General features: G+C 36.1%; 1 protein-coding gene across 1 annotated transcript in view; it reads left to right on the plus strand.

The window, feature by feature from the left end:
• The first annotated feature begins 1,385 nt into the window (after nucleotides 1-1,385).
• Nucleotides 1,386-27,494, plus strand: part of LOC127876614 (uncharacterized) — a 90,558-nt gene continuing 64,449 nt past the window's right edge. The window contains 8 exon segments of the mRNA XM_052421964.1: nucleotides 1,386-1,518; nucleotides 4,943-6,633; nucleotides 15,159-15,424; nucleotides 16,378-16,458; nucleotides 21,381-21,535; nucleotides 21,537-21,684; nucleotides 23,074-23,183; nucleotides 27,178-27,208. Coding sequence (XP_052277924.1) covers nucleotides 4,973-6,633; nucleotides 15,159-15,424; nucleotides 16,378-16,458; nucleotides 21,381-21,535; nucleotides 21,537-21,684; nucleotides 23,074-23,183; nucleotides 27,178-27,208 — 2,452 coding nt within the window. The 5' untranslated portion in view covers nucleotides 1,386-1,518; nucleotides 4,943-4,972.

Here is a 27,494-nt window from a genome sequence, read left to right on the forward strand (position 1 = left end):
TCACTGTGACCTTGACTTTTGACATAGTGACCTGAAAATCAATAGGAGTGATCTGCCAGTCATGATCAATGTACCTATGAAGTTTCATGATCCTAGGCGTAAGCATTGTTGTGTTATCATCCGGAAACCATTTTACTATTTCGAGTCACTTTGACCTTGACCTTTGACCTATTGACATGAAAATCAATAGGGGTCATCTGCCAGTCATTATCAATGAAGTTTCATGATCCTAGGCCTAAGCGTTCTTGAGTTATCATCCTGAAACCATTTGGTGGACGGACCGACCGACCGACCTACCGACGGACCGACATGTGCAAAACAATATGACCCCTCTTCTTCGAAGGGGGGCTTAATTAAAACAGATGAGTCAACCGGCCACACGCGAAGTATCCGTACATATTTTTTTAAATTTTATACGCGCGTTCTTCGAACAAAACTGTGTTAGTGGTTTGTCGGGCATTGCTATTTGATTCGATTATCAACAGTATCAAGAGTCATCGCGCTCATGCTTAATACATCAGTCAATATGGTGGAATAATTCTTGTAAAATTAATCAAAAATAATATTATCATGGTATTGTTGAAAACACATAAAGAATCTATTATTGACATAAACATAATTATATCGCTGAATATCTTCATTTAACATATTTCTGGTCTAAAGAAAATTCCAGTTCACCTAGTTCACGCGATAGCGTCTATATTATATAACGATTGTTTTACTGGCCGCGAACTGACCCTGATACCTTGCGGATTGGAATGCGATGCATTAAAGAGAGGCCACGCTTCCAATGCTGGAAGACGGCTTGTTTAAAACTTTATACCTTTACAGGTTAAATATTCAATTTTGAAAACAATTTAAAATGGTTTATCCAAAACGAATATCAGGATAGGGAAAACGATACTTTTATGAACTTAAATATACTAGTACACAGACAGGAATATGAAAGTAATTACTAAATATGAGAACAAAGCCTTTAAGTACAAACGCTCTAGCGCTGGCAATCCTCTGAAAATAAAAGGTGCACGCACAAACTGTATTGATGTCGAATGTTTAGTGTAAAACTGTTCTATCTATCAAGCCTTTTCATTTGAGATAAAATTGTTTCATGCTGAACACGCAGTAAAACAGTGTTACAAAGACGCGTTCATGTTTCTGGTGGTATGCTCAAATCAGCCAACGGACTAAATGAAGTGTATTCATTCGTGTCTAGCCGCGGGAAATTTTATTTGAATTTTATTGGACACTTACAAAGGTCAGATAAGGTAAAAAGCTGGCTTAAACAGCTATGCCGAACAAAAAAAACAAGAGCTTTGGCGTAGACTATTGGAAGTGTTAGATCTAATTTTCTCAACAACAAGATCCCACGTGTCGGTAACGACACAAATGTTCGTTATGTTACACCGAGTTGCTGCTCTTGGATGCAAGCACTGCTAGCAGATGGCAGCACAGGGTTCTGATGATTCCTGTCAAACAGATGATTTGTCATTTAATCCAGAATAACAATGAACGAAAAATGTAAGATTGTCTTTTAACTGTTGTGAACTTATTTTGTTATGTTTTATTTAATAAATAGCTTTTCACCCTTGTATTTTGCAAGTCATACCGATTATTGATTGTTTACATGTTGTCACAGTCAGAGACAAAAAGTTCCAAGTTCCAACAATGCTGCAGCATGAAAACTCTAAACTGTAAAAATTGTTTAATGCCTGATAATGACCGATTAAGTCATTACTTTTTTATTATGAAGTAATATCAGCGCATTATTACACACATGTTTGTTACTCTTTTACAATTACTTGTCAGAGAATCTGTGAAAAAAGGAGTTCCAGAGCCTTTGATAATTTTTGCTATGACAGCTCTGGGAGTCCATATGCATCCCTTCATGAATACAACTGCAGTCCTCCGCAGCTGATCAGCGCGTATCAATAAACTAATGTTGTTCGTGACAAAAAGAGGGAAGCAATTCATAAACTTCAAGAACACATCAAATTAACCTAAATTGCAACCTAAGCATGACAATGTTTCAACACACTATTCTTGTTGACATTTGAATGTTGAAATTTGGAACAGTGTTTATTTTCAATATCTGTTTAACATTGTTATCAACTTAGGCAACATAAAAAATCACGATGTGCAAAAGATTTGTCTACTGCAACGTAACCTATAGCGACACTTTAAGTCGGCAACATTGCGACAGTTTTCCAATATGGAGGAGAGAGCGTACCAAAGAATAACAAAATAAATAAAAAACGATTATTTCTTGCTTAAATGGTACCATTTGCATGAGTTTGTGCTTTTGACACCTTTGGCAGTATCATTGTTCTTTAGCCCTTGCAGATCAAGGTAATCAAATTTGCTCCTTATAAGGACAATAGACAGCGCATTGCAAGTCTCAGCATCCCTTTTGGTTAAAAAGCTGAAAGTTAAATTATTGCGACTATTGGATAGCATATAAGATACACATCTTGTTGTCTAAGAGTTTTGCAATTTCTTAATGACTGACTGTGTCTGACTTCATTGTAAATCAATAACTTGTTATTATTTAGTTGAAATTGGTCACTAATGTTATAAATAAAGGTTCAACCATTAATTCTAAATCTGAATACAGGTAGTCCAAAGCCACCCTAATTTGGTAATCTGGTGATAAATAACTAGAAGGAAACTTATCTGTATTTACATGATATCACAATAACAAAATACTAAGAAGAAACAATAACATAATAGATAGATTAAAACATTTTATAATTTAATTTGCTAGGAGAATTTTTAACAAAGGCTGGGGAAATTGGTCTTGCAATCATACCAGAAAATTGAATGAAACATGCCCTGCTTAAGCCACAATCAATAACCATGTTGCACCACCTGTTGGCAGAGTTTTAGTTCTACATTAAAATCAGTATTAAAAAATTGAAACACTTTGGTAACCTAGGCTATGAAATTACTATAAATAACCAATCGAAACAGCAGACATGCCTCAAATTTAGCAAGTAATACTACTGGTTTTGGACGTAATTCCGGCCTGTACGTAAAAAATCGGCCACCTGTGTTAAATCATTTTCATGATCTTAGCATACACATTTTGCTGATTTTTATTAAAATCAACTTGAAAACCAACCCTTTTCTCAATATTTGCAAATTAAAGAAGCATATCACTGTGAACTTTTATATCAAAATGTCACAATTGTAGGACGATGTTTTTGTCATGTGGGAAAAGTGACATCACTGATATTTGTATTACTTATATTTATATAAGAAACAAATATATTTGTTAAAATTGTTGTTATCTTTTGTCTAATAAACTTTAACTAAGGTATTTTCAATTAATTGTATAAAAACATATATCAAAACATAAAAATTAGGACCTAATATATACTTTTTTAATATATGAATTACCTCCCTTGATTAGAAGGTTATTTGTTGTAAAATTAAATACAAGCGTTTACTAAAAATCGACAATGAAGTCAACTTTTTATACAAAATGTGTTCAATTTCTTAGCTATATTAATTTTTTTTATAAAACATATTAAAAACAAATAGTTTTTAGGAATTTGCAGTTGCCAATTGACAGTGCTTGTTTACTTTATTTATTATAAGATAGGTAGGGGGATTAACTGGTATATAATGTCGCATATATTTTAAGTTTCAAGTGAAAATTTTTTGTTTGTGTAAACCTTTATTAATACTCCTAAAATGAGGACATTTGTCTAAAGATATTGCTTTGTAATTTTACCTGCAGATTAAACTAAAAGGTGGCCGATTTTTTAGGTACAATTTCCCTATGAAAATTGATAGTTTATATGTCATTAATTTCTGTTCATTAAAGTAACATACACTGATCTAATTCTATTGAAATTTTCATGCTAGATGAGTTTTGAACCCAGGATTATATATGTGAAGTTTAGTTTTAACCAGTTGCCTAAAACAAAAGATTTTGTTAAAATAGTCCCAAAAGTGGCCGGAATTGCGTACACGACCAGTACACATTCGTCAATTTGTATTATCAACCATAACTAGAAAGGTAATGTTTTCACGATTAATGCAATTGACAGTATCGAACTTTTTGTTTGAATGAATTTGAGCCTTGCTCTGTGAAAAGGGGATTTGCATGTGCGTAAAGTGTTGTCCAAGATTAGCCTGTGCAGTTAGCACAGGCTAATAAGAGGCGACACTTTCTGCCTTAACTGGATTTTTGCTAAGAAGAGACTTTCTTTAAACAAAAAATATCATTAAAGCGGAAAGTGTTGTCCCTGATTAGCCTGTGCAGACTGCACAGGCTAATCTGGGACATCACTTTGCACACATTTATTAAACCTCTTGTTTACAGAGCATGATCCATTTATTATAGATTATTGACCATGTATTTGGTACAAAATGGATGCGCATGCAAGTGATTTTTAAAGAGTTTTTTATGGAAAGAAACTTGAAAGCAAACACCAGTTAGTGTGTGACTTCCTGTCGTGATTTTGTGTACAAACAAATATTGTATTAATTCAAGCGTCAAAAAACATATTTTATTATGAATATCAATTTCAGTGGTATACACAGAAGAATACACAGTTTCCTTTAATGCCAAACTTTACCAATACATCTATTCACAAAGTTAACTGTATTTTTATGTCCACCAGCACTATAGTGGGGGACATACTGTTTTTGCCCTGTCTGTTGGTCTGTTGGTTTGTTTGCTCCATCTTTAACATTTTGCCATAACTTTTGCAATATTGAAGATAGCGACTTCATATTTGGCATGCATGTGTATCTCATGGAGCTGCACATTTTTAGTGGTGAAAGGTCAAGGTCATCCTTCAAGGTCAAAGGTCAAATATATAGCTTCAAAGCGGCGCAGCAGGGGACATAGTGTTTCCGACAAACACATTTCTTGTTGTTCATGGCTTTATTAACAGACTTATGTGGTAGCATTTATTCTTTGCCATTTTTTCAGAAGATCCACATATCGCCACATTTCATAGTGATGTCTGTAACAGAGGATAAGCAGGCCAGTATTAAGTCACTAAAAGAGAGTCCAACAGAGCAGGTAGAAGGGGCTTGTGGAACTGAACTTGGAGGTTTTAGGCCGTCGACCCCATACAGCGAAAATGGGGACAATCTTAGCATGGAAGTGAGATTTAGTGAGGGCAGTTCTCACCATGCTAGCGATATATCGTCCGTTTCCTATCAGAATCTGTTAGACGATGATGCCACTGGTGCTGAGTTGTCAAGAAGAGGCAGTGAAGACAGTGTGGATTCATACTTGCAGGACTATAATGAGGACAATCAGAAACTAGACACAGCATGCACTGATGACTACAGAGAAAGACTCTCTGAGAGAATCTCAAAACAGGTTTATGAGAAAGACATTATGAAAGTGGAGGATAGGAATCTGCCTAAAAGTTGTAATAGTGTGAACAGTGATCCTGGTCTTGATGCCCAGGTGCTGTCAGACTTACAGTTAAAACAATTGAAATCCAATTCAGTCAATCCACCATTAAATGTTCAAGATAGCTTTAGGAAACACGAACTTGTTTTGACCATGCGAGATCAGCAGAGAAGTAAGTCATTGCCTCCTGCTGAACAAAATGTGGCAATAGAGAAGAAAAGGAATAGTTTAGAAATCCGCAATAATATACCTGTTGCAGGTGAAGTGAAAAATTATCAGAAGGACATTCATTTTGAAACAACTTCTTACAGTCATGGTGCTAAGCCTAAAATACCTAAACAGTCACCTGGTCTTGCTTGTAGAGTAGAAGAAAACACATTAAACGAGGAAGGGAAACGTATTATGGACAGCAATGCTACACAGATAATTAATGATCTGATTCAGGTATCAAAGGCAAATGCTGCGGCATTAAATAAGTCTCTTAAAGAAAACAATGATGATATATCAGAATCTTTACCTCACACTTGTCAAACTGTGACAGGCAGCCTGCCACCAACTGATATTGTGAATGAGTATGAATATGTGAAATACTCACGCATACAAGAGGGTAATTCCTATATAGGTATGAGGCTGGCATACAGTAGTTCTGAGTCAGATGGTCACTTACAAAAGTCTGTTGATGGTGGACTGGAAGACATGCATTCTGGAGCAGATATTGGGGATCCAGAAAATCATCTTGGGGGTTTCTTCAGCCCGGATTCCCATGTTGGACATGTTAACGTGAACATAAATGAAGATGTTTTAACTGAAATTCCCCTTAATGGTCCAGAATTAGGGGAAGATGGCAAAGCCTTCACTCTGTCCCCTGAAAACACTGACTGTGAGAGTCTAGAAATTGAAAGTGTGGTTTCCGAAGGTGACAGCGAGACTAGAGGAATGCCAAATGTGGAAGATGGTTTGTCAAGTAGTCAGACAAGTGACAATGAGGAGAATGTGAGGTCTGAACATAACACTCCAAAGAAGATGCTACAGAAGAGACAACAGGAGGAGGTGGAGAGGAAGCTGTATGGTGTGGAATGTGCGGCCATGAAGCCACTGGAGATGGATGCAGAGGCGATAATGGACGACCTGAAGATGAAGAGAGAGGCCCTGGACCATGCAATATCCGAAATTAAAAATGCTATCAGAAAGAGCAAAGGGGTTTCACTTGAACCCCCTTCCACGGATGATGCTGAGGATCCCATCTGGATAAAAAGGTAAGTTAATTACATGTCAGCCATTAGATTTTTCTTTATTAACATCACATTTTGTTTATTGGGCTAAGCCATATACCTTTGTTAAGTGTGATATTTAATTAATACAAGTAAAACTGTTATGCTAAACAAACAAAAAAGAGATGACACATTTGTTTGCTAAAGTGTGGATAAATGCAAATCACAGGCCTTTTCTTCACCAGCGTATCTACGGGTCCGTTAATCTGACCCATTCCCAATGCGCAATGGTTAAAAAGAATCCTAATGTGAACAAAATCCCAATTTAAAAAAAAGTATATATTTTTTCAATTTCATTTCAAGAACATCTTGCACAAATATATAACTATAATTTATATGATTTTGTTCTTCTAATTTATTATGATCATTTTTTAATTATTATTACATTTACAGTCGTCGAAATTCGCACTTGTCCGACAGCAAAAAACTAGTATTTTTTCTTTCGGGCTTGTAGGAAATCCAATATTACAAGCCCGACGTGCTTGTACAATTCAGAAAACAGAAAACGAGTTCCACTTTCATTTTCAATATTTGTAAACAAAGTTTTGAGCCGCTTATATCAACTGCCTCTTATGTCTTAACACATTGCGCACACGTGCTGGGCAATCAGCCGATAATTGGATTCTGCGCATAAAGCATTGTGTCCCACCGGTCTTACTGACAATAACGTAGTGACGTCACCATCTATGTATAGAATGCGCATAAAGTGCATGGTTTTGTGGTTCCCGGATTATTATTATGTAAAATAAATGTTTTGCGTTTCGTTCGGGACACAGAGACAGGGTTGTCATTATTAACCGATTGCCGATCGAACTCATCGGTTAAAATCGCCAGAAAATCGGTTGTTTTTCCCGAATCTTTAAAATTGCGATCGGAAGTTTGTATCATGCAAACCTAAAATAATTGACGAGGAATAAACGTACTATAGTAGAGCGACGCCCGGTCATTCAGTCAGTCCATTAACTCCGCCTAAGAGCTACTGTTTTCAATGAATTTCTCAGCGAGTGGCCAATATTGATTTTTTTCAGCTGTCAATCAAATTCTTCTTGGTAAGAACGTCAACCAATCAGCGCTCGGGCAGCCGAATACACGCCGACTCCACGTGAAATTGTATCAAATAGCTGTACATTTGACAGATTATTACTGACCGTATCTCAACAAATGCTGCACTGTAGAGCGTAATTAACTAGTTTTTTTAGTTAGAGAAAAAGTTTCCACATATTAAAAAAATCATATTAAAAAATGCTCTCTGATTTTCTACCATGCGACCTCTGCGCTACGAAGTTGTTATTCAGCATCTAAATATTAAAGTCCACGCTTTCTCCAAGGAAGAATGACGTGATGTTATACATGAAGTCTAACTTTGGCATGATTTTAATCTGTACATGAAAAACACGAGAAATGTGTCTCTGTTGCTATAATTTTCTTAATTTTCCATGAATAATGAAATCTGAAAATGATTTCGGATAACACATTTAATTATACGCATTTGAAAATACTTTAATTAAATAATGCATTTTGTTATACAAATGGTCATAACACATAATGTAATAAGTAGGTAACTAACGTGTTTTGAGATTGCCAAACTATGCATACATATAGGTCTACATGCATGAATGATCTGACAAGTTATACCACGATCCGGAATGAAAAGTACTCGGTAAAATTTAAAGAAAGGCGCGTTTTTATTTTCAGAAATCCACTTTCACTTTCGCAAACTTTTCTGAAAGGAGGTACCGTACATGTAACAGTTTAGATTGACTGTTTGACTTGTCGTTATTACTAAATATAAACGGTTCTCAATGCTCTCAAATCGCGTCACGTGATTCACGCATGTTCAATCGGAATTTCCTAATCCCACAATTCAATTTGTATATGCACTTGCACTAAATGGCGGACGACATTCATCGTCAACATTGGGCGTAATTTGGTTTTAAAAAAAAGAAATCGTAATAATACTGGATTATCGGGTAATGGATATTATTGGAACATGCAAAGATCTATCAATATAATATGTTTTTACATTGTACATTATACTAAAAATGTGAAAATCTTAAAATTCGCTATTCTTTTTAGACCTCATTTTAACTTTTTATGCTCTGAGAATAGCAGTATTTTGTCCCTAAAATGTCTATAATTCGTTTTCGGTCGGAGGGCTTCGCCCACCTGACCTCCCTACCAGGGCCTTGCCCTGGACCTACAAGGGGGCCTAGGTGGCCCCCTTGACACCCGGCCGAATCGGTTACTTTTCCAAAAAAATCCTTTGTTTACAATCATAATGACAACCCTGCAGAGAGTAATGGCCGAACAGTTGTCATTGAAGTATGTCGTTGAGGAATGCGAATCTGAGGTAAGTGTGATTGACGCATTTGTCAACTGGCTTTTTGTAGAATAACCTGGCACTAAATTGCTTATATATTTTCTGGTGGTTCAGGTTTGCTCTCTCTTTCACATGGATATATGGGATACATTTCTGCTAATTTTTTACCTAAACTTAATGTATATATTTATAATTGTGATTATATTGAAATCCGTGTGTGAAATTAATTTCTTCTTATTTCAGGATCCGAAAGAGGCTGGCTCAGATGAAGAGGAAGCTGACTTGAATGAGGATGAAATTAATAAGAGAATTGTATTGTGTTCTAAAGATTGAATAAATGAATGCTTCTTTTGATGTTTTATGTTATGTTTACCTGCATTTTTAACAAAAATGTTTGGGCTAGTAAAATCTGACTCGGGCTAGTTCAAATTCCCATATTACTAGACCGACTTACTTGTAGATTTACATCTAAATTTCAATGACTGCATTTATTATTATACCCCCATTACCATTGGTAATGGGGGCTAATAGTAAATAGGAGTCACTTTGGCGGTCGGTCGGTCTGTCGGCGTGTCCTGAAATTTCATCTGATCTTCACCAAACTTGGTCACAAGTTGTATCTTGATGATGTATAGGTCAAGTTTGAATATGGGTCATGCCGGGTAAAAAACTAAGTCACGGGGTCACTTAGTGTGTTTTAAACCGAAAGTATGTCCGGACCATAACTTAGTCATTTATCGTTAGATTTTAAAATAACTTGGTACGTTTGTTCACCATCATGGGACGGTGTGTCGCGTGAAAAAAGTACATCAATATCTCCAAGGTCAAGGTCATACTTGGAGTTCAAGGGTCAAATGCTTACCCGGGCCATAACTTTATCATTTATTGTGAGATTTTAAAATCATTTGGCAAATTTGTTCACCATCATGGGACGGTGTGTCGCGCGAAAGAATTATAGAAAAAAAATATCGCGAAGGTCAAGGTCACACTTTGAGTTCAAAGATTAAAAATGGCCATAAATGAGCTTGTCTGGGCAATAACTATGTCGTTCATTGTGAGATTTTAAAATCATTTGGCACATTTGTTCACCCATCATTGGACGGTGTGTGGCGCGAAAGAATTACGTCAATATCTCAAAGGTTAAGGTCACACTTTGAGTTCAAAGGTCAAAAATGGCCATAAATGAGCTTGTACGGGCCATAACTATGTCATTCATTGTGAGATTTTAAACCCATTTGGCATATTTGTTCACCATTATTAGACGGTGTGTTGCGCGAAAGAATTACATCAATATCTGCAATGTCAAGGTCACACTTTGAGTTCAAAGGTCAAAAATGGCCATAAATGATCTTGTGCGGGCCATGACTATGTCATTTATTGTGAGATTTTAAAAATACCTGGTACATTTGTTCACAATCATTGGACGATGTGTCATCAAAAGAATTATGTTGATAACTCCAAGGTCTAGGTCACACTTGGAGTTCAAAATAAAAAAAATGGCCATAAATTTGGACGGCATGTCATGCAAAAGAATTCAAGAGTTCAAAGGTCGAAATGGCCAAAAATGATAATGGCATTATAATTCTTAAAAATCGCCATAAATTTGATTCTCTTGTTTTGTGAAGACAGCATGCAAAATAGTCTGTGTCGATGCGGCACGTGCCGTGGGGGTATACGTCACGTCTGTTACAAAGCTCTAGTTAATTATTATAAAGAGTTATATTAACTTAGGTTTTCCCAAATCATATGACTTTTGGTGCGAAAAAATTTCTCAATTCCAAAATTAAATTAACTTTTTCCCAAAATGGCCAGGAAAAGGCCTCAATTAATTTAGTGTTTTTTTTTAAGGCCAAGACCTTTTCTATGAAAGCATACGTTGATGTATAAGGAGGTAAAAAAATTACTCTGAACTATAAATCTTTACATCAGAAAGAAAAGGTTATTATGTGCGCATTCATGGCATCAAGTAATGAAATGTTTGCTTCAATGAAATTTTACTGAAATGAAGATTAAAATAAGGAATTGAAAAACTGTTCCATCAAAAGCCAAATAAGATATATATTACAATTAAGAGTAACAAACTGGAATTTGTACAACGCTGATTATTTTAATGAGTCATTAATAGTTAGTATTTCTTTCATTTATTGAAATTACTGTTGTGTGACTTAGGTACATGTATACTTGTTTTTGTAATATATTTGTAAATATGGAAAAAGATTTAAGCAACAAAAACAGACTTTAAGTACTGAAACCGAAGGCGAATGGGAGGGGCAGCATTCCCATTTGTATTCCTCCTTAAAACATGAATTGTCTGGAAATATTGTACATCTCCTGCTTTGTTCCAGTGTAAAAAAGGCTTTAAAAGAATCCCTGATCCCGGAATCTCATTTTTAGCTTGGCTGTTTTCGGAGAAAAACCGAGGTATTGTCATAGCCAGCTCGTCGTCCACTGTCCCGGCGTCGTGCTAAAACGTTGACATTTTGCTCTTATCAAAGCGCTTCCACCCACAACTTTGAAACTTCATATGTAGATGCACCTTGAAGAGTTTTACACGCCACACCCATTTTTGGCTCACTAGGTCAAAGGTCAAGGTCACTGTGACCTCTAAAAAAATAAATTCGGACAAGCTTTCATTTATTCAAAACTGCACCCACAGCCGAGCTTTGGCACCCGTTACGCGGTGCTCTTGTTATTTTAATGAATTTGTAACTTATCCACTAGCCAATGGTGTTAACTGCAACTTGAATGTTGTTTAATTTTTGCTGACTATACCATGCTAGTCAAAGGATATGGAAATTAATGTCTATCCCATTTAGACATTTTGTTTGTGATATTTGCTGAAAACCACAGGGCCCTTGCTACACTTTGGGGGATTGGGGCCGGGGCACTTAGAGGGGGGAATTTCGCATCGTTTTGGGCGAAAAAGGGAATTTCAGAAGATCTTTCCACCAACCTTTCAACACTTAAAATTGCTATATTTTAATGTAATTATGCTCCCCTTCGAAGAAGAGGGGGTATATTGCTTTGCACATGTCGGTCTGTCGGTCGGTCTGTCGGTCGGTCAGTCCACCAGGTGGTTTCCGGATGATAACTCAAGAACGCTTGGGCCTAGGATCATGAAACTTCATAGGTACATTGATCATGACTTGCAGATGACCCCTATTTTTTTTTAGGTCAAAGGTCAAGGTCACGGTGACCCGAAATAGTAAAATGGTTTCCGGATGATAACTCAAGAACGCTTAGGCCTAGGATCATGAAACTTGATAGGTAGATTGATCATGACTCGCAGATGACCCCTATTGATTTTCAGGTCACTAGGTCAAAGGTCAAGGTCACAGTGACCCGAAATAGTAAAATGGTTTCCGGATGATAACTCAAGAACACTTAGGCCTATGATCATGAAACTTGATAGGTAGATTGATCATGACTCACAGATGACCCCTATTGGTTTTCAGATCACTAGGTCAAAGGTCAAGGTCACAGTGACCCGAAATAGTAAAATGGTTTCCGGATGATTACTCAAGAACGCTTATGCCTAGGATCATGAAACTTCGTAGGTAGATTGAACGCTTATGCCTAGGATCATGAAACTTCGTAGGTAGATTGATAATGGCTGGCAGATGACCCCTATTGATTGTCAGGTCACTAGGTCAAAGGTTAAGGTCATGGTGACCCGAAAAAGTAAAATGGTTTCCGGATGATAACTCAAAAACGCTTATGCCTAGGATCATGAAACTTGATAGGTAGATTGATCATTACTCGCAGTTGACCCCTATTGATTTTGAGGTCACTATATCAAGGTCAAGGTCACTGTGACCTGAAATAGTAAAATGGTTTCCGGATGATAACTCAAGAACGCTAATGGTTACGATCATGAAACTTCACAGGTACATTGATCATGACTTGCAGATGACCCCTATTGATTTTGAGGTCACTAGGTCAAAGGTCAAGGTCATGGTGACCCGAAATAGTAAAATGGTTTCCGGATGATAACTCAAGAACGCTTATGCCTAGGATCATGAAACTTCATAGGTAGATTGATCATGACTCGCAGATGACCCCTATTGATTTTCAGGTCACTAGGTCAAAGGTCAAGGTCACGGTGACCTGAAATAGTAAAATGGTTTCCGGATGATAACTCAAGAACGCTTATGACTAGGATCATGAAACTTCATAGGTACATTGATCATGACTGGCAGATGACCCCTATTGATTTTCAGGTCACTAGGTCAAAGGTCAAGGTCACAGTGACAAAAACATACTCACACAATGGCTGTCATTACAACGGAGAGCCCATATGGGGGGCATGCATGTTTTACAAACAGCCCTTGTTTAAATAAATATACATTTAATAAAGGTTAATAGCACGATACCAGCTGGCAACATAGGTATAAAAGAAAAAAAAGATTTTTTTTTTTTTTTGAGGGGGGAATTTTTAGCTGAAATAGGGGGAAAAAGTATTTTTTTCATAGTGGAAGCCACTGATATTTGGCGGTAAAAAGTGCATATCGAGGGCCATGAACCATAACACATTTTTCATGAATCTCAAAGTGATTTCAGGATATTATGGAAATGAAGGGGCATGCATAATTGCATATACATGTGCATGTACAGACCAACATTTCATTCTCAGATTGTTGTTCTAATGAACATAGCTACTGGTAAATAAGCTTCAAAATAATTCATTGTTTATAGTTTGATTTAATTTTCCTTTCATAGAAATTAGTACCGCTTATATCATCATGACTTTGTAAGTCTACTAGAGACATGTGCCATTAATTTACTGTTGTGACATTGTTATCAGCCTGAACACATTATATGTGAAATGTCTTCACAGCCTATCTAGCTGGAGGGAATGTAATCTCTGAGGCAAATGTGGCAGGGAAATTAGGTTTCTCTCTATCTGACTAGTGGAGATGTTTATGTTAGTGATTGAACATTTACAAGATTGTAATAAGGGTTCCTGAAGGAGAAATCAATGGATGTCATCATGATTGCAGCTGCCAAGATTGCTTTTGGCAGAAGATGTTGACAAAATCTACATATGAAGTGATGTTTTCTGTCACAGAGTTTGGATCGGTTAGTTTGCTTTGAGCATTTTCGGTCTAGTTGGAAAAGGAATGTGTGAAAAAAGCTTTGAGACATATTTGTGTGTGAATATGTATTCAGGAAGTGCTGATTGTAAAAAATGATCCTTTGATGAGCTTTAATGCATTTGAAAAACGTTTTCATGATGTTTGATGCAGAAAATGGTATTTTTACCGAAAATCTGCAGTATACATATGCATGTTTTCTGATGTAAGTTTAGTAAATTACTGTGCAAGGATTTTTTCCAGTAAGAGAGAAAATTTCTTTAAAGCCATGCATTAAAAAAAACGAACTGGTAGGACCTTTGTTGTGTCCATCTAATATATACTGGTACAGGTTATTTAGATCTTACAAAACAGCCATTATGCTTTCTGAATTTCTTTCTCAGTTCAAAGCAGTTTATATCATCAAAGATGCAAATATGCTGGACTAAGTATGATATGGGACTCTTTGGATGCTCTTGTATTGTGTTTGGAACGTGGCTAGAATAAATCACTCCCTGTCCATTAAAAGAAGTATTTACAAAACGGCTATAATTGCTATCCGTGGGTTTGCAAAGATGCATTACAGTTACCAGATCAATGCTAATAATACTAGACTGGCATTTTATGTAATCTTTTCTATTGTGGATGAAACAAAAATCTAGAAAGCTGCTTTTAAGTGATATTTTGGATATTGATACGAAGTCTGCTACTCGGAGTATATGAAATCATGTAAATGGACAGTTTTGTGGTGATTTGTGTTTATTTTTGTTGATATTGAAAATAATGTATGGAAATGATTAAGTATTACCAGTATTTAATTGTCTCTAATTTCTATTAACTTATATCAACATAAAATAAATCAACTTCATCAAGAAATCAATGATTGTTGAATCAGTGTGAGGAACATGCTTATATTTGAAGTAATTGATAGGTATACAGCATAGCTAAATAAAAACAGGCTTAATGAATTTGCATTAAGTGTTGTCCCAGATTAGCCTGTGTAGTCCACGCAGGCTAATCAGGGGATTTCTGGTTTTATTGTTTTTGTCCCAAAGCGAGGCTCATTTGTAATATTTTTTATACTGGAAACATCACGTTTTTCTTTTACCATCATGTAGGGAAGAACCTCCAGTGATTCCAAAAGGGAGCTCCACATATGAGGTCATAAACGGCAAAAGTGAGGTCAACAAAGCCCAGAATGTTGGAGGGGGCTACAAACAGGATCTTGACCACCGGTCAGCAGTCAGTGGCAGCAAGCCGGACCAAGACACCAGGCAAAGCGTGGTGACCCATAAGCAGGGGGTTGACAGTAAAACTGGTACCAGGTCAGATACGGGGGGTCAGCGACTGCCGCACGATATTGCTGACAAACATGAAGAGCATAGTGAGTGATTGGCTGTTTAACCTTTACCACTTAGATACGTATTTTGAGGCATTTATGATCCCTTAGTAAGTTACATTAAATTAAATACCTTTCTTACTAAATTCAAGTTTTAAAGTTTTAAAGGCTTCATTTCCAACCCTTAGATACTGATGAGCAGCAAACAGCATAAAACCTGAACTGACTGTGCAGGCTGTTCTGGTTTTATTCTGTTTGCACAATGACATAGCCATTTTTACTTTGCTTCTGCGTGTGAAAGGGTTAAGTATGTTTGGTGATTGAATTGTATGTTTTTCAGTATGAAAGTTTTTCTTAAAAGACTTTTCTTAAGCATTATCTGGCTAGAAGTGTTTGCTTTTATAAGACATTGGAGATGTATATTTGTTACTCTTGATCTGCATTATAGCTGCTGTTTCATTTAAATGAAACTGGAGAGTTGTACATGTAAGCATGTGCTTTAGGTTGAATGGTTCAGATTAAGGCATTTATACACATGTTATGCTTACATAAGAGACAGGTTATAGTTGACAAGTTCTATAAAAAAGGAAAATATCTTTGTGCCTTTATACAAGCACTAGTTTCTATGTAAAAACAAACACTTGCTGCACTCTTTGTGTTTCAGTTTTTAACTTTTACACTCTGATTGAGCTTGTACTTAATTAATAATTACCACCTGTAATTGCACTGATGTTCAAAAAATGTTTTATATGAGCCTTGCTTTCAGAAAACTGGGTCTAATACTAGGGCATAACAAATCTTTCTAGATGAGCCTGTGCAGATTGCACAGGCTTGTCAGGTATAACACTTTCCGCTTTACATGTATTCATTTCAAGGAAGTTGCTTCTTAGCAAAAATCCAGTACAGGCGGAAAGTGTTGTCCCTGATTAGCCAAATTTGGGAGAAAGCTTTACGCGCATGCACAAGCCCTGTTTTCCATAGCGACTGATGTATTGTAGTTTATGAGGCAACTCATGAGAAAGATCGGCTTCTGACCAGTCCTAGTGTAAGAGATGGAAAAGGCAGCCAGACATCGAGAGGTAAATACATAATATGCAATGTATTGTCTGTGTGATATTGTGGTAGTAAATGATCAACATTATTCAGTCATTATAAATTAAAAATCAACATGTCCATTTTAAGTTCTACATGTACTGATCAGATTAACCCTTTCCCACTTAGATACATACTTTGACGCATGTGTAGTCCCTTAGAAAGTAAAATTTAGTTAAATACCTTTTTTCTGAATTCAAGTTTTAAAGGCTTCATTTCCAACCCATAGATACTGATGAACAGCAAACAGCAAAAAGCCTGAACTGAACAGCCTGCGAGTTACTAGCAGGCTGCAGGCTGTTCTGGTTTTATGCTGTTTGCATATAGCCATTTTCCCTATGCTTCTGAGTTGGAAAGGGTTAATTGATTTGTTCATTTGCATCTTTCAAGCTAGAATGTTAGCTCTATAATTTGGAAGTCAGCTTACTCCTATGCAGTCACTGATTTGTTGTCAACATGTACGGCTATTTTGGGGTTTTCCTATTAATAATACTCATATTTATTTATTTTTTACATTTTGAATAAGACAATAATGAATACTTGCTAAACAAGTATTTTTCTTTTCAATTCCAGATTTATTTATTCATAATACATTTCTCTGTCATGAAATATCAATAAAATAAATTTCACATGAAATTATACATGTATGTTACTTTTAAAGCATGTATGTCTTAATGCAGAAATTGACAAATTACATGGTTATTTTTTATCATAGTCAGATGCAGATATGAGATTTTTTTAATATGATAGTAATTTTTTGTTGTTGTTGTTATGCTGTTCCTGTGCTATAATGTACATTGATTGTAAATTGATACAAATGAACTAGTTTGGCAGTTAAACTATTAAAGTGGCTAAATAGTGGAGCGCGCTGCCTTGGGACAGCTTTTTTTATTCAATAACAATGATAAATTTAAACATTATATTTAATCTGTTTTATAATGATTTTGTATTTTATAGTATAATTTATCTACAGGCCTTTTCCACTCCATTTTGGGAAAACGCCACACTGGAATTTTGGGAATTTCGCGTCGTGAAAAAAAACCATTTTGGGAAAAAAATAATCGCAAAACTGGCTCAATTGGGAAAAATAATCGCATGTAAATAGTGTTTCTTATATTTCAAAGAAGTTGTTAACTGGTAAATAACGACTCTTTTGATAACATAGTATTAAAATTTTACAAAATATTATGAACATGTGTGATAAGTGCAGGTTTTTTATCTGATTTTGGGGAAAGGGCATGGCCTTTTTTGAGGGCAAAAAAATCGCTCGAAACGCCGGATTCTGGGGAAAATAAGGAAAGTCTTAAATAATCAATTTAACATATTTAACTTTAAAAACAAATTCAAGGCAACAGATAATTTAATTATGCAATATTTTTCTATTTTCTACACTGGATCAGGTTAACTTATATATTTAAAGTGTTTTTTTTGGGAATTGGGATTTTTTTTTCAATTGGGAAAAAAACAACCAGATTTGCATTGGGAATGGGGCCGATATTCGGACCCGTGGCATAGGGCGGAAAAGGCCTGCTCTACATTGAATATGTTGTTAAAGTGTTTGCATGTCTTTCAAGTATTACTGAGGTATGATTCATTTCTGATTCTACATGTATAATCACTTTTTAACCAGGTTTTCCGAAGGAAAAAACTGGTTATTAGATTGGCGAATGCGGGCTGGCTGGCTGGCGGGCTGGCTGGCTGGCGGGCTGGCGGAATAAGCTTGTCCGGGTCATAACTATGTCGTTCATTGTCAGATTTTAAAGTCATTTGGCACATTTGTTCACCATCATTGGACGGTGTGTCGCGCGAAATAATTACGTCGATATCTCCAAGGTCAAGGTCACACTTTGAGTTCAAAGGTCAAAAATGGCCATAAATGAGCTTGTCCAAGCCATAACTATGTCGTTCATCGTCAGATTTTAAAATCATTTGGCACATTTGTTCACCATTATTGGACGGTGTGTCGCGCGAAATAATTACGTCGATATCTCCAAGGTCAAGGTCACACTTTGAGTTCAAAGGTCAAAAATGGCCATAAATGAGCTTGTCCTGGCCATAACTATGTCATTCATTGTGAGATTTTAAAATCATTTGGCACATTTGTTCACCATCATGGGACGGTGTGTCCCACGAAAGAATCACGTCAATATCTCCAATGTCAAGGTCGCCACGACTAAAAATAGATTTAAAAAAAAAAAAACTTACAATGGGGGTTAATTTTTTTTGGTCATTTCAAAAGTTCAGTTTGAGTTTTCTGCCTTTATCAGATTTTTTTTTCACAATGAAAACCTGGTTTTGTGACAATTTTGTCCCTTGTTGATGTTTAAATTCAGAAGAACTTAACTTTATATTTACACTAAAATTGAACAAAAAAATCACCTCATTTGATTCAGTGCACATCCATTATAGAACATATAAATTTGAAGGTTAACATTTTTATTAAACCATATACTACATGTATATGATAAGTAATGACAAGTAGCATTAAATGCATGTCAACATAACTTTGCTACATGTATTTTTGATTATGTAGTTTTATTGTTGGATTGCAAAAACTGTTTGTGCATAAAAATGCATTTTTGATATGTTGTTCTACCAAAAGGGTGCTTAGAAACTGTTAGAATCAATGCATTTATAGCTCACCTGAGCACAACATGCTCATGGTAAGCTTTGTGATCGCCTTTTGTGCGTCGTGCGCCGTCCTTTGTGCGTCATCCTTTGTGCGTCATGCGTTGTGCGGCGTCAATATTTGCCTTGTTAACTCTTTGCCTTGTAACAAATATACATCTAACATTTATTGTCCAATCTTCATGAAATCAGAAGATTGATCTCAATGATATCTAAAATGAGCTCGAAAATGGTTACGTTTGCTTGAAAAACATGGCTGCCAAGGGGCGGGGCATTTTTCTTTATATGGCTATATATGGCTATAGTAAAATCTTGTTAACACTCTAGAGGCCACATTTATTGTCTGATCTTCATGACACTTGGTCAGAAGATTTATCCCAATAATATCTTGGACGAGTTTGAAAATGATGCCCGTTGGTTGAAAAACATGGCCGCCAGGGGGCGGTGCGTTTTTCCTTATATGGCTATAGTAAAACCTTGTTAACACTCTAAAGGCCACATTGATTTTGCGATCTTCATGAAACTTGGTCAGATGATTTGTCCCAATTATATCTTGGATGACTTTGAAAATTGGAACCTTGCTTGAAAAACATGGCTGCCAAGGGGCGGGGCATTTTTCCTAATATGGCTATATATGGCTATAGTAAAATCTTGTTAACACTCTAGAGGCCACATTAATTGTCCAATCTTCATGAAATTTGGTCAGAAGATTCATCCCAATAATATCTTGGATGAGTTAAAAATGATGCCGGTTGGTTGAAAAAAATGGCCACCACGGTGGCAGGGCATTTTTCCTTATATGGCTTAAGTAAAACCTTGTTAACACTCTAGAGGTCACATTTATTTTCCGATCGTCATGAAACTTTGTCAGAAGATTTGTCCCAATGATATCTTGGATGAGTTCGAAAATGGTTTTGGTTGCTTTAAAAACATGGCCACCAGGGGCGAGGCATTTTTCCTTATATGGCTATATATGGCTATAGTAAAACCTTGTTAACACTCTAGAGGCCACATTTATAGTCGGATCTTCATGAAATTTGGTCAGAAGATTGGTCTCAATGATATCTTGGATGAGTTCGAGAATAATAATGTTTGCTTGAAAAACATGGCTTCCAAGGGGCGGGGCATTTTTCTTTATATGGCTATAGTAAAATCTTGTTAACACTCTAGAGGCCACATTTACTGTCCGATCTTCATGAAACTTGGTCAGAAGATTAATCCCGATAATATCTTGGACGAGTTCAAAAATGATGCCTGTTGGTTGAAAAACATGGCTGCCAGCGGGCGGGGCATTTTTCCTTAAATGGCTATAGTAAAACCTTGTTAACACTCTAGAGGCCACATTTATTTTCCGATCTTCATGAAACTTGGTCAGAAGATTTGTCCCAATAATATCTTGTTATCTCAGGTGAGCGACTATCGGCCTTTCAGGCCCTCTTGTTTAAGGTCTGTATTTTATTAGGACACAGTTTTTGGTGTAAATAAAGATTCTTGAGTTGAAAGGACAGATTTTATGAAGTCCTTACTTACAAGGTGCTTTTCAGTGGCTTAAGTCAGAATGGAGCGTTTATGACCAGTACAAGAATGGAGTCTTGCTCTGATAAAACCGGGCTTAATGCATGTGCATAATGTGTTGTCTGCACAGCCTGATCATGGAAAACATTTTCCTATTAACATATTTTTAATTTAGTGCAAGTTTTTTTCTGAGCGGAAAATCCAGTTTAGATGGAAAGTGTCGTACCTTATGAGCCTGTGCAGACACTATGCACACGCATTAAGAACAGTTTTGCCAGAGCAAGGCTCAATTATTTGTTGCTGCAATCCTAGAATGTTAACCCTTCCCTACAGAAGAAGCAAAGTGAAAACGGCTTTTGCAACCAGCATAGAACCAGAACAGCCTGCGAGTAACTCGCAGTCTGTTCAGGTTTTATGCTGTTTGCTGCACATCAATAACTAAAGGTTGGAAATGAAGCCTTTAAAACTTGAATCAAGTACATGTAAGAAAGGCCTGAAATTGAATATAACTTTCCAAGGGACTACAAATGCATCAAAATACGTATCCAAGTGGTAAAGGGTTAAATACAAGTCCAAGTGGTAAAGGGTTAATAGATGAGGAGCAGTGGTAGCTTTTTGTGTATTTGTTAGTTTTATATAGAGTGAATAAATTTTACTAACTTTGGTTATAATAGGTTCAGCCAAATTACAGTGTGTTTCATTGTTTAGTTTATTATTTCTTATAGATCATTGTTGCATGAGATTCGCATGGTTATTATTATTGTAGGCTATGATTCGGATGAAGAATACAATGAAGATGACATTCGTTACACGAGAAGAAACCGCGGAAAAAAGTATTCTCAGATTCCAAAGGACGATTCAACTGAGCACAGTCACAATAAATGTGGTGGTAATGGCATATCAAATGCTCGGGTAGATAGCAGTTAGTATGTACGGGGACTCCAACTCGTACGCATTTACGCAGGACAGTCATAGCGAGCGAAGGGAGTCGATCACTTCGTCAGAAGACTTGGGTAGTGAGACAGAAATTAGTGGTCGCCCATGCTTTGGCCACAACAGGAGGGAAGGAGGTACAATGTGACAAGATCACAAGCTGCATCAAAATAATCAGGAATCTTGTTTTATGTGACAATTGGTCCTGAATGTTTGTGTAACAAAAAAAGTTACATGTCCATAAGTCTGTATTTTCTTAAGGGGTTTAACATCTCAACATCCATAGGTTTAATTTAATATGATTATATGTGTTTGTACTTCACAAACATTTAGAGGTATTTGTAATGCCAGAAAGGGAATTAAAATATGAAAATTCAATCTTTAAAGTCATGCACATTAATCCATTATGCAGCACCTGCTCAGATTTTTTTAACTTGCCCCAAATAAAAAAAAAAAAAAAGAAACAATATTAATCTCGGATTAATGAGCAAGTATTATGTTCATTCAAAAATGCTTTAACTGGGGAATGGCAGTGATATGTTTTGATTGCACATAGACTGTATAAACCACTGTAGACTTGTGCATGTTGTGATAATAATATAGCAATACAGGTGTTAATTAAGTTAGGCATTCTGAAAGATTCTTTCAATACCTTTTTGACGTAAAAAAATATAATAAAGCCTTTCGTGGGAAAATGGGCTTTATGCACATGCATGAAATGTCCATGATTTCCTATGCTGTCTGCACAGGCTAATCAAGGACAACACTTTCCACCTAGATTGGATTTTGGTTTAGAAGAGTCTTCTTTTAAACAAAAATTCCATAAAAAGGGAAAGTGTCGTTCCTGAATTGGCAGTGCTGACAGCACAGGCTAATCTGGTATTATACTTAACACACATGTGTTAAGCCCATATTTCTTAGAATGAGGCTCAATAAGTGAGATTGTTTGTTTTATTCCATAATTCATTTACATCTTTCCAAATAAAATCATGAACTTTCTCATTTAGTTAGGAAGCATGGCCTGAAATTGGTGTCCAGGCACTGTTGTTATTGTATGTGGAATAGAGCATGATTGAGTTGAAGAATTAAAAACTGCATGAAGTTCATTGTACATTCTTGGATGGCTCATATATGGGGTGAATTTACATTAAATACATTTGAAATTATTGTATGTTTTATTTTTGCATGACAGTTCATTAACTAAGATAATACAATTGAAATATCTAGGTCTCTTTTCTGTTCACCATTTCCCAATAAAATGTACATTTACCTTTCAAAATTAATATTGCTTATGATCATATAAGACCTTTTAGAAATGATTGTACTTATGATCTGGGTGACCGTTATTCAATAAATGTGTATTATGCCATGTGCGGAAAGCATAGCTCCTGAACATCCTTCAAACAGTCGGGAAGAGAGCTCTTGTGTCCGGCTGTCCGCTACTGTGACCTCATAACTAATTGTTAATATACATATCATATTCATACACGACTAGCTGCTAGCACTTGTGTCTGTTCCTGCTGTAGATTTTGACACAGATGAGGAGACAGACCAGCTGCTGGAGAAGCAGTACCAAGGCAACCAGTATGTGGACATTCCAGAGCTCGCCCAGCCCCCTGTCAACAGGAGCGCTCAGGTACCTGAAGATAAAACTATAACTTTTATTGTAAATTCTGAAATGTTTTCATCTCACATGTAAATTTAAAATGAACTACCACAAATGCTCAACTTGTGAGAAATGAATTTTGCGTTTAACACCCATCTCTCTAGCACTAAGGTCAAGGTGATACTAAGAGGGCATATGTAATATTTAGATAATTATACAATTTGTCTAGACTAATTTAATCTTAATATATCTTGCCACGAATGATCACCGTGTAGAGATGATGTGTTGCAGGCAAGATCATATGAAATGGCAGTATTCATAACTCAAAAGATCATGTTTACCTTTGAAGTAAATTTTTCATTATTTAGTTGGTTTGCTCATTCGTCTTTTTCTCAGCATGGTAAATTTTCATTTCTGATATGTCTGCCATATGTAAGGAATAACATTTTGGTATATATGCCTTTCAATATTATATCTATATATATAGGACCTGGAACGAGTTGTCATATCATACCATATTTTATTGAACGAGTTTAAGTATTTTTTTTAGTTAACGAGCCTTTGGCAAGCTTACTAACGAATTTCATGGATGAGTTTAATAAAATATGACAATGAGTATAAGATCTTTTTATCACATGCTTTTAAATGAGCAAATTAAATAAATATTTACGCAAACATAATGATAAATCCCGAATGTTGTTTACATTTCGTGACGTCATTTGATGTTGCAACGTCATTTCAGCAAAATAACAAAATGCGATTGGTCAATATACGAAAACTAAGCCAAGGAAAACGCTTAAAAAGTATATTACACATGTGTAAGATAAAAATATATGTAATGGTTATAATACATGGGAAACAGGGTATGACATGTGATAATTTATATCCTTTGTTATGACACACTTTTGTAAAAATAAATATGGAAAAACAAAACAACTAAATCCTGCAGTATTTTCAATGAGATACAGAAATAAGAAAGGATTAAAAATTGTCAGATCCTATATAGAATTTGGTCTTTTATCATTCAAGGGACATGAAAGGAGAGGCACTCAAGTCCATTATTCATAGTATTTTTAGCTCGACTATTATATATGAAATATATATAATGGAGCTATCCTACTCACCTCGGCGTGAGCGTCTGCGTTAGCGTATGCGTTAGCGTGCAAATGTTAAAGTTTTCGTACTACCCCAAATATTTTCTTTGTCCCTTGACATATTGCTTTCATATTTTGCATACTTGTTTACCAACATGACCCTAACCTATAAACAATAGCAGACAACTCTATCAAGCATTTTGTCATAATTATGGCCCCTTTTCCACTTAGAATATGCAGCAAATGTTAAAGTTTGCGTACTGCCCAAACTATTTTCAATGTCCCTTGACATATTGCTTTCATATTTTGCATACTTGTTTACCAACATGACCCCAACCTATAAACAAGAGCAGACAACTCTATCAAGCATTTTGTCATAATTATGGCCCCTTTTCCACTTAGAATATGCAGCAAATGTTAACGTTTGCGTTCTACCCCAACTATTTTCAATGTCCCTTGACATATTGCTTTCATATTTTGCATACTTGTTAACCATCATGACCCCAACTTATAAACAAGAGCAGACCACTGTAACAAGCATTTTGACATACTTATGGCCCCTTTTACACTTATATAGTTGAACATTTTGCTTAAATTGCCATAACTTCGTTATTTGTGATCACATTTTATTATTACTTTCACAAAACAACACTTACCTGAATACCACAATGGATTCCTACCAAACAATACCCGACGCCCCTACCCAGAATCCCCCCCAACCCCCCCAAATGTTTTTTGTTTTTTAGCCGGATTTTTTTCGAAAAAATCTCGGCTTATAGATTGATGTTGTCGGGCGGGCGGGGGGCGGGCGGGCGGGCGGGGTGGCAGCGTGCTCGAAAATGTTAAAGTTCTTATTTCATGGTATAACTTTGGTATGCTTGGACCTAGAGTCTTCAAACTTGACATGAAGGTTGGCCAGGATTAACAGATGACCACTGGTCATTTCAAGGTCATTCATTTGAAGGTCAAGGTCACTGTGACCTTCAATATAAAAAATGTTAAAGTTCTTATAACTTTGGTATGCTTGGACCTAGAGTCTTGAAACTTGACATGAAGGTTGGCCATAACTAGTTAGTAACCACTGGTCATTTCAAGGTCATTCATTTGAAGGTCAAGGTCACTGTGACCTTGAATGTAAAAATGTTAAAGTTCTTATTTCATGGTATAACTTTGGTATGCTTGGACCTAGAGTCTTCAAACTTGACATGAAGGTTGGCCAGGATTAACAGATGACCACTGGTCATTTCAAGGTCATTCATTTGAAGGTGAAGGTCACTGTGACCTTCAATATAAAAATGTTAAAGTTGTTATAACTTTGGTATGCTTGGACCTAGAGTCTTGAAACTTGACATGAAGGTTGGCCAGAACTAGTAAGTAACCACTGGACATTTCAAGGTCATTCATTTGAAGGTCAAGGTCACTGTGACCTTGAATGTAAAAATGTTAAAGTTGTTATAACTTTGGTATGCTTGGACCTAGAGTCTTGAAACTTGACATGAAGGTTGGCCAGAACTAGTAAGTAACCACTGGACATTTCAAGGTCATTCATTTGAAGGTCAAGGTCACTGTGACCTTGAATGTAAAAATGTTAAAGTTCTTATTTCATGTTATAACTTTGGTATGCTTGTACCTAGAGTCTTCAAACTTGAAATAAAGATTGGCCAGTACTAGAAGATGACCACTGGTCATTTCAATGTCATTCATTTGAAGGTCAAGGTCACTGTGACCTTAAATGTTAAAATGTTAAAATTGTTATAACTTTGGTATGCTTGGACATAGAGTCTTCAAACTTGACATGAAGGTTTGCAAGCACACTTAGATGACCACTGGTCATTTCAAGGTCATTCATTTTAAGGTCAAGGTCACTGTGACCTTGAATGTAAAAATGTTAAAGTTCTTATAACTTTGGTAGGTAAAAATGTTAAAGTTCTTATTCCATGTTATAACTTTGGTATGCTTGTACCTAGAGTCTTCAAACTTTATTTTAATCTAAGTTTATTTTCTTACATTTGATAATGAAATTGATGGAAACTTCAAACAATATCTTACTAATTTGCTAATAAAAAAATTGAGATCAAACTTTCCTAATTGTCAATTCAAGTTCATATTTGTGACCTTAAATGTTATTGTTGTTCATGTATATGCATGCATTCAAAACATAACACAAGGTTTGCTCATGCCTTGAAAAGTACTTACATTTCATTTTGACCTTTGAACAATATTTCAGTAATTTAAGTATTGCATTGACAAAAACACGAAAGGTACTTTCCTGTCATTTAAATCAAAAATCCGGCTTCAATGCGGTCATCTCCGACCGCGGAACTCTTGTTTTAAACATCATCTAATAAATTACAACACCCCACATTATACCCCCCTCTCACCCCCCTACCCCCCCCCCCCTACCCCCCCAATTTTTTTTTTAAACATCATCTGATAAATTACGACACCCCACATTATAACCCCCCTGTCCCCCCCCCTACCCCCCAAATTTTTTATTTTTTTTTTCCTTTTTTTATTTTTGAAAGATCGTCTAATAAATTATTGAATATGAACAATTTCCCCATGATGGCTTGCGTTATACTGTCAAGCACTCGAATAGTCGAGCGCGCTGTCCTCTGACAGCTCTTGTTTATGGTCCCATTGAATATTAATTGGGCCTCGCTCTGTGAAAAGTGGGTTTAATGCATGTGCCTAAAGTGTTTCTGCTTGTATGGTATTTTTCATTTACAGAAAGTCTCTTCTTAGCAAAAATCCTGTTTAGGCGAAAAGTGTGGTCGCTGATTTGCCTGTGTAAACTGTACAGGCTAATCTGGGATGACACTTCACGCACATGCATCAAACTCCTTCTTCACAGAGCATGGTCCAATTCATTCTAAAAATGTACCATCATGCAGCATCCATCAGTTTCACTGATGTTTATTTTGTTTCAGGCTGAAAAGAGAAAGTCTCGTGCAAAAGAAGGTATGTCTGGAAAAAAAAGCAACTGATATCTCTTCATTTCATCTTTTGATAGAATAAGCAGTTTATCTTTCAGGCATTCAGGAAATGTTTTGCCTTTGAATCTTGCCTTTAATTTATACAATAATTTAGGCTGATAATGTTTGTGAAGTTTGACTGCATTTGAAAAATGCTATTGCAAAGTGTCTGCCTAGCATCCTATCAATATTTCATCAGTAATCAAAATCAATGTAGTAACTAGGTTTTCAACAAATTGTGAAATATTAGATTGGGTATGGCAGGTGCGTAG

Source organism: Dreissena polymorpha, chromosome 4 (assembly GCF_020536995.1).
Source record: "Dreissena polymorpha isolate Duluth1 chromosome 4, UMN_Dpol_1.0, whole genome shotgun sequence".
NCBI classification, from domain to species: Eukaryota; Metazoa; Mollusca; class Bivalvia; order Myida; family Dreissenidae; genus Dreissena; species Dreissena polymorpha.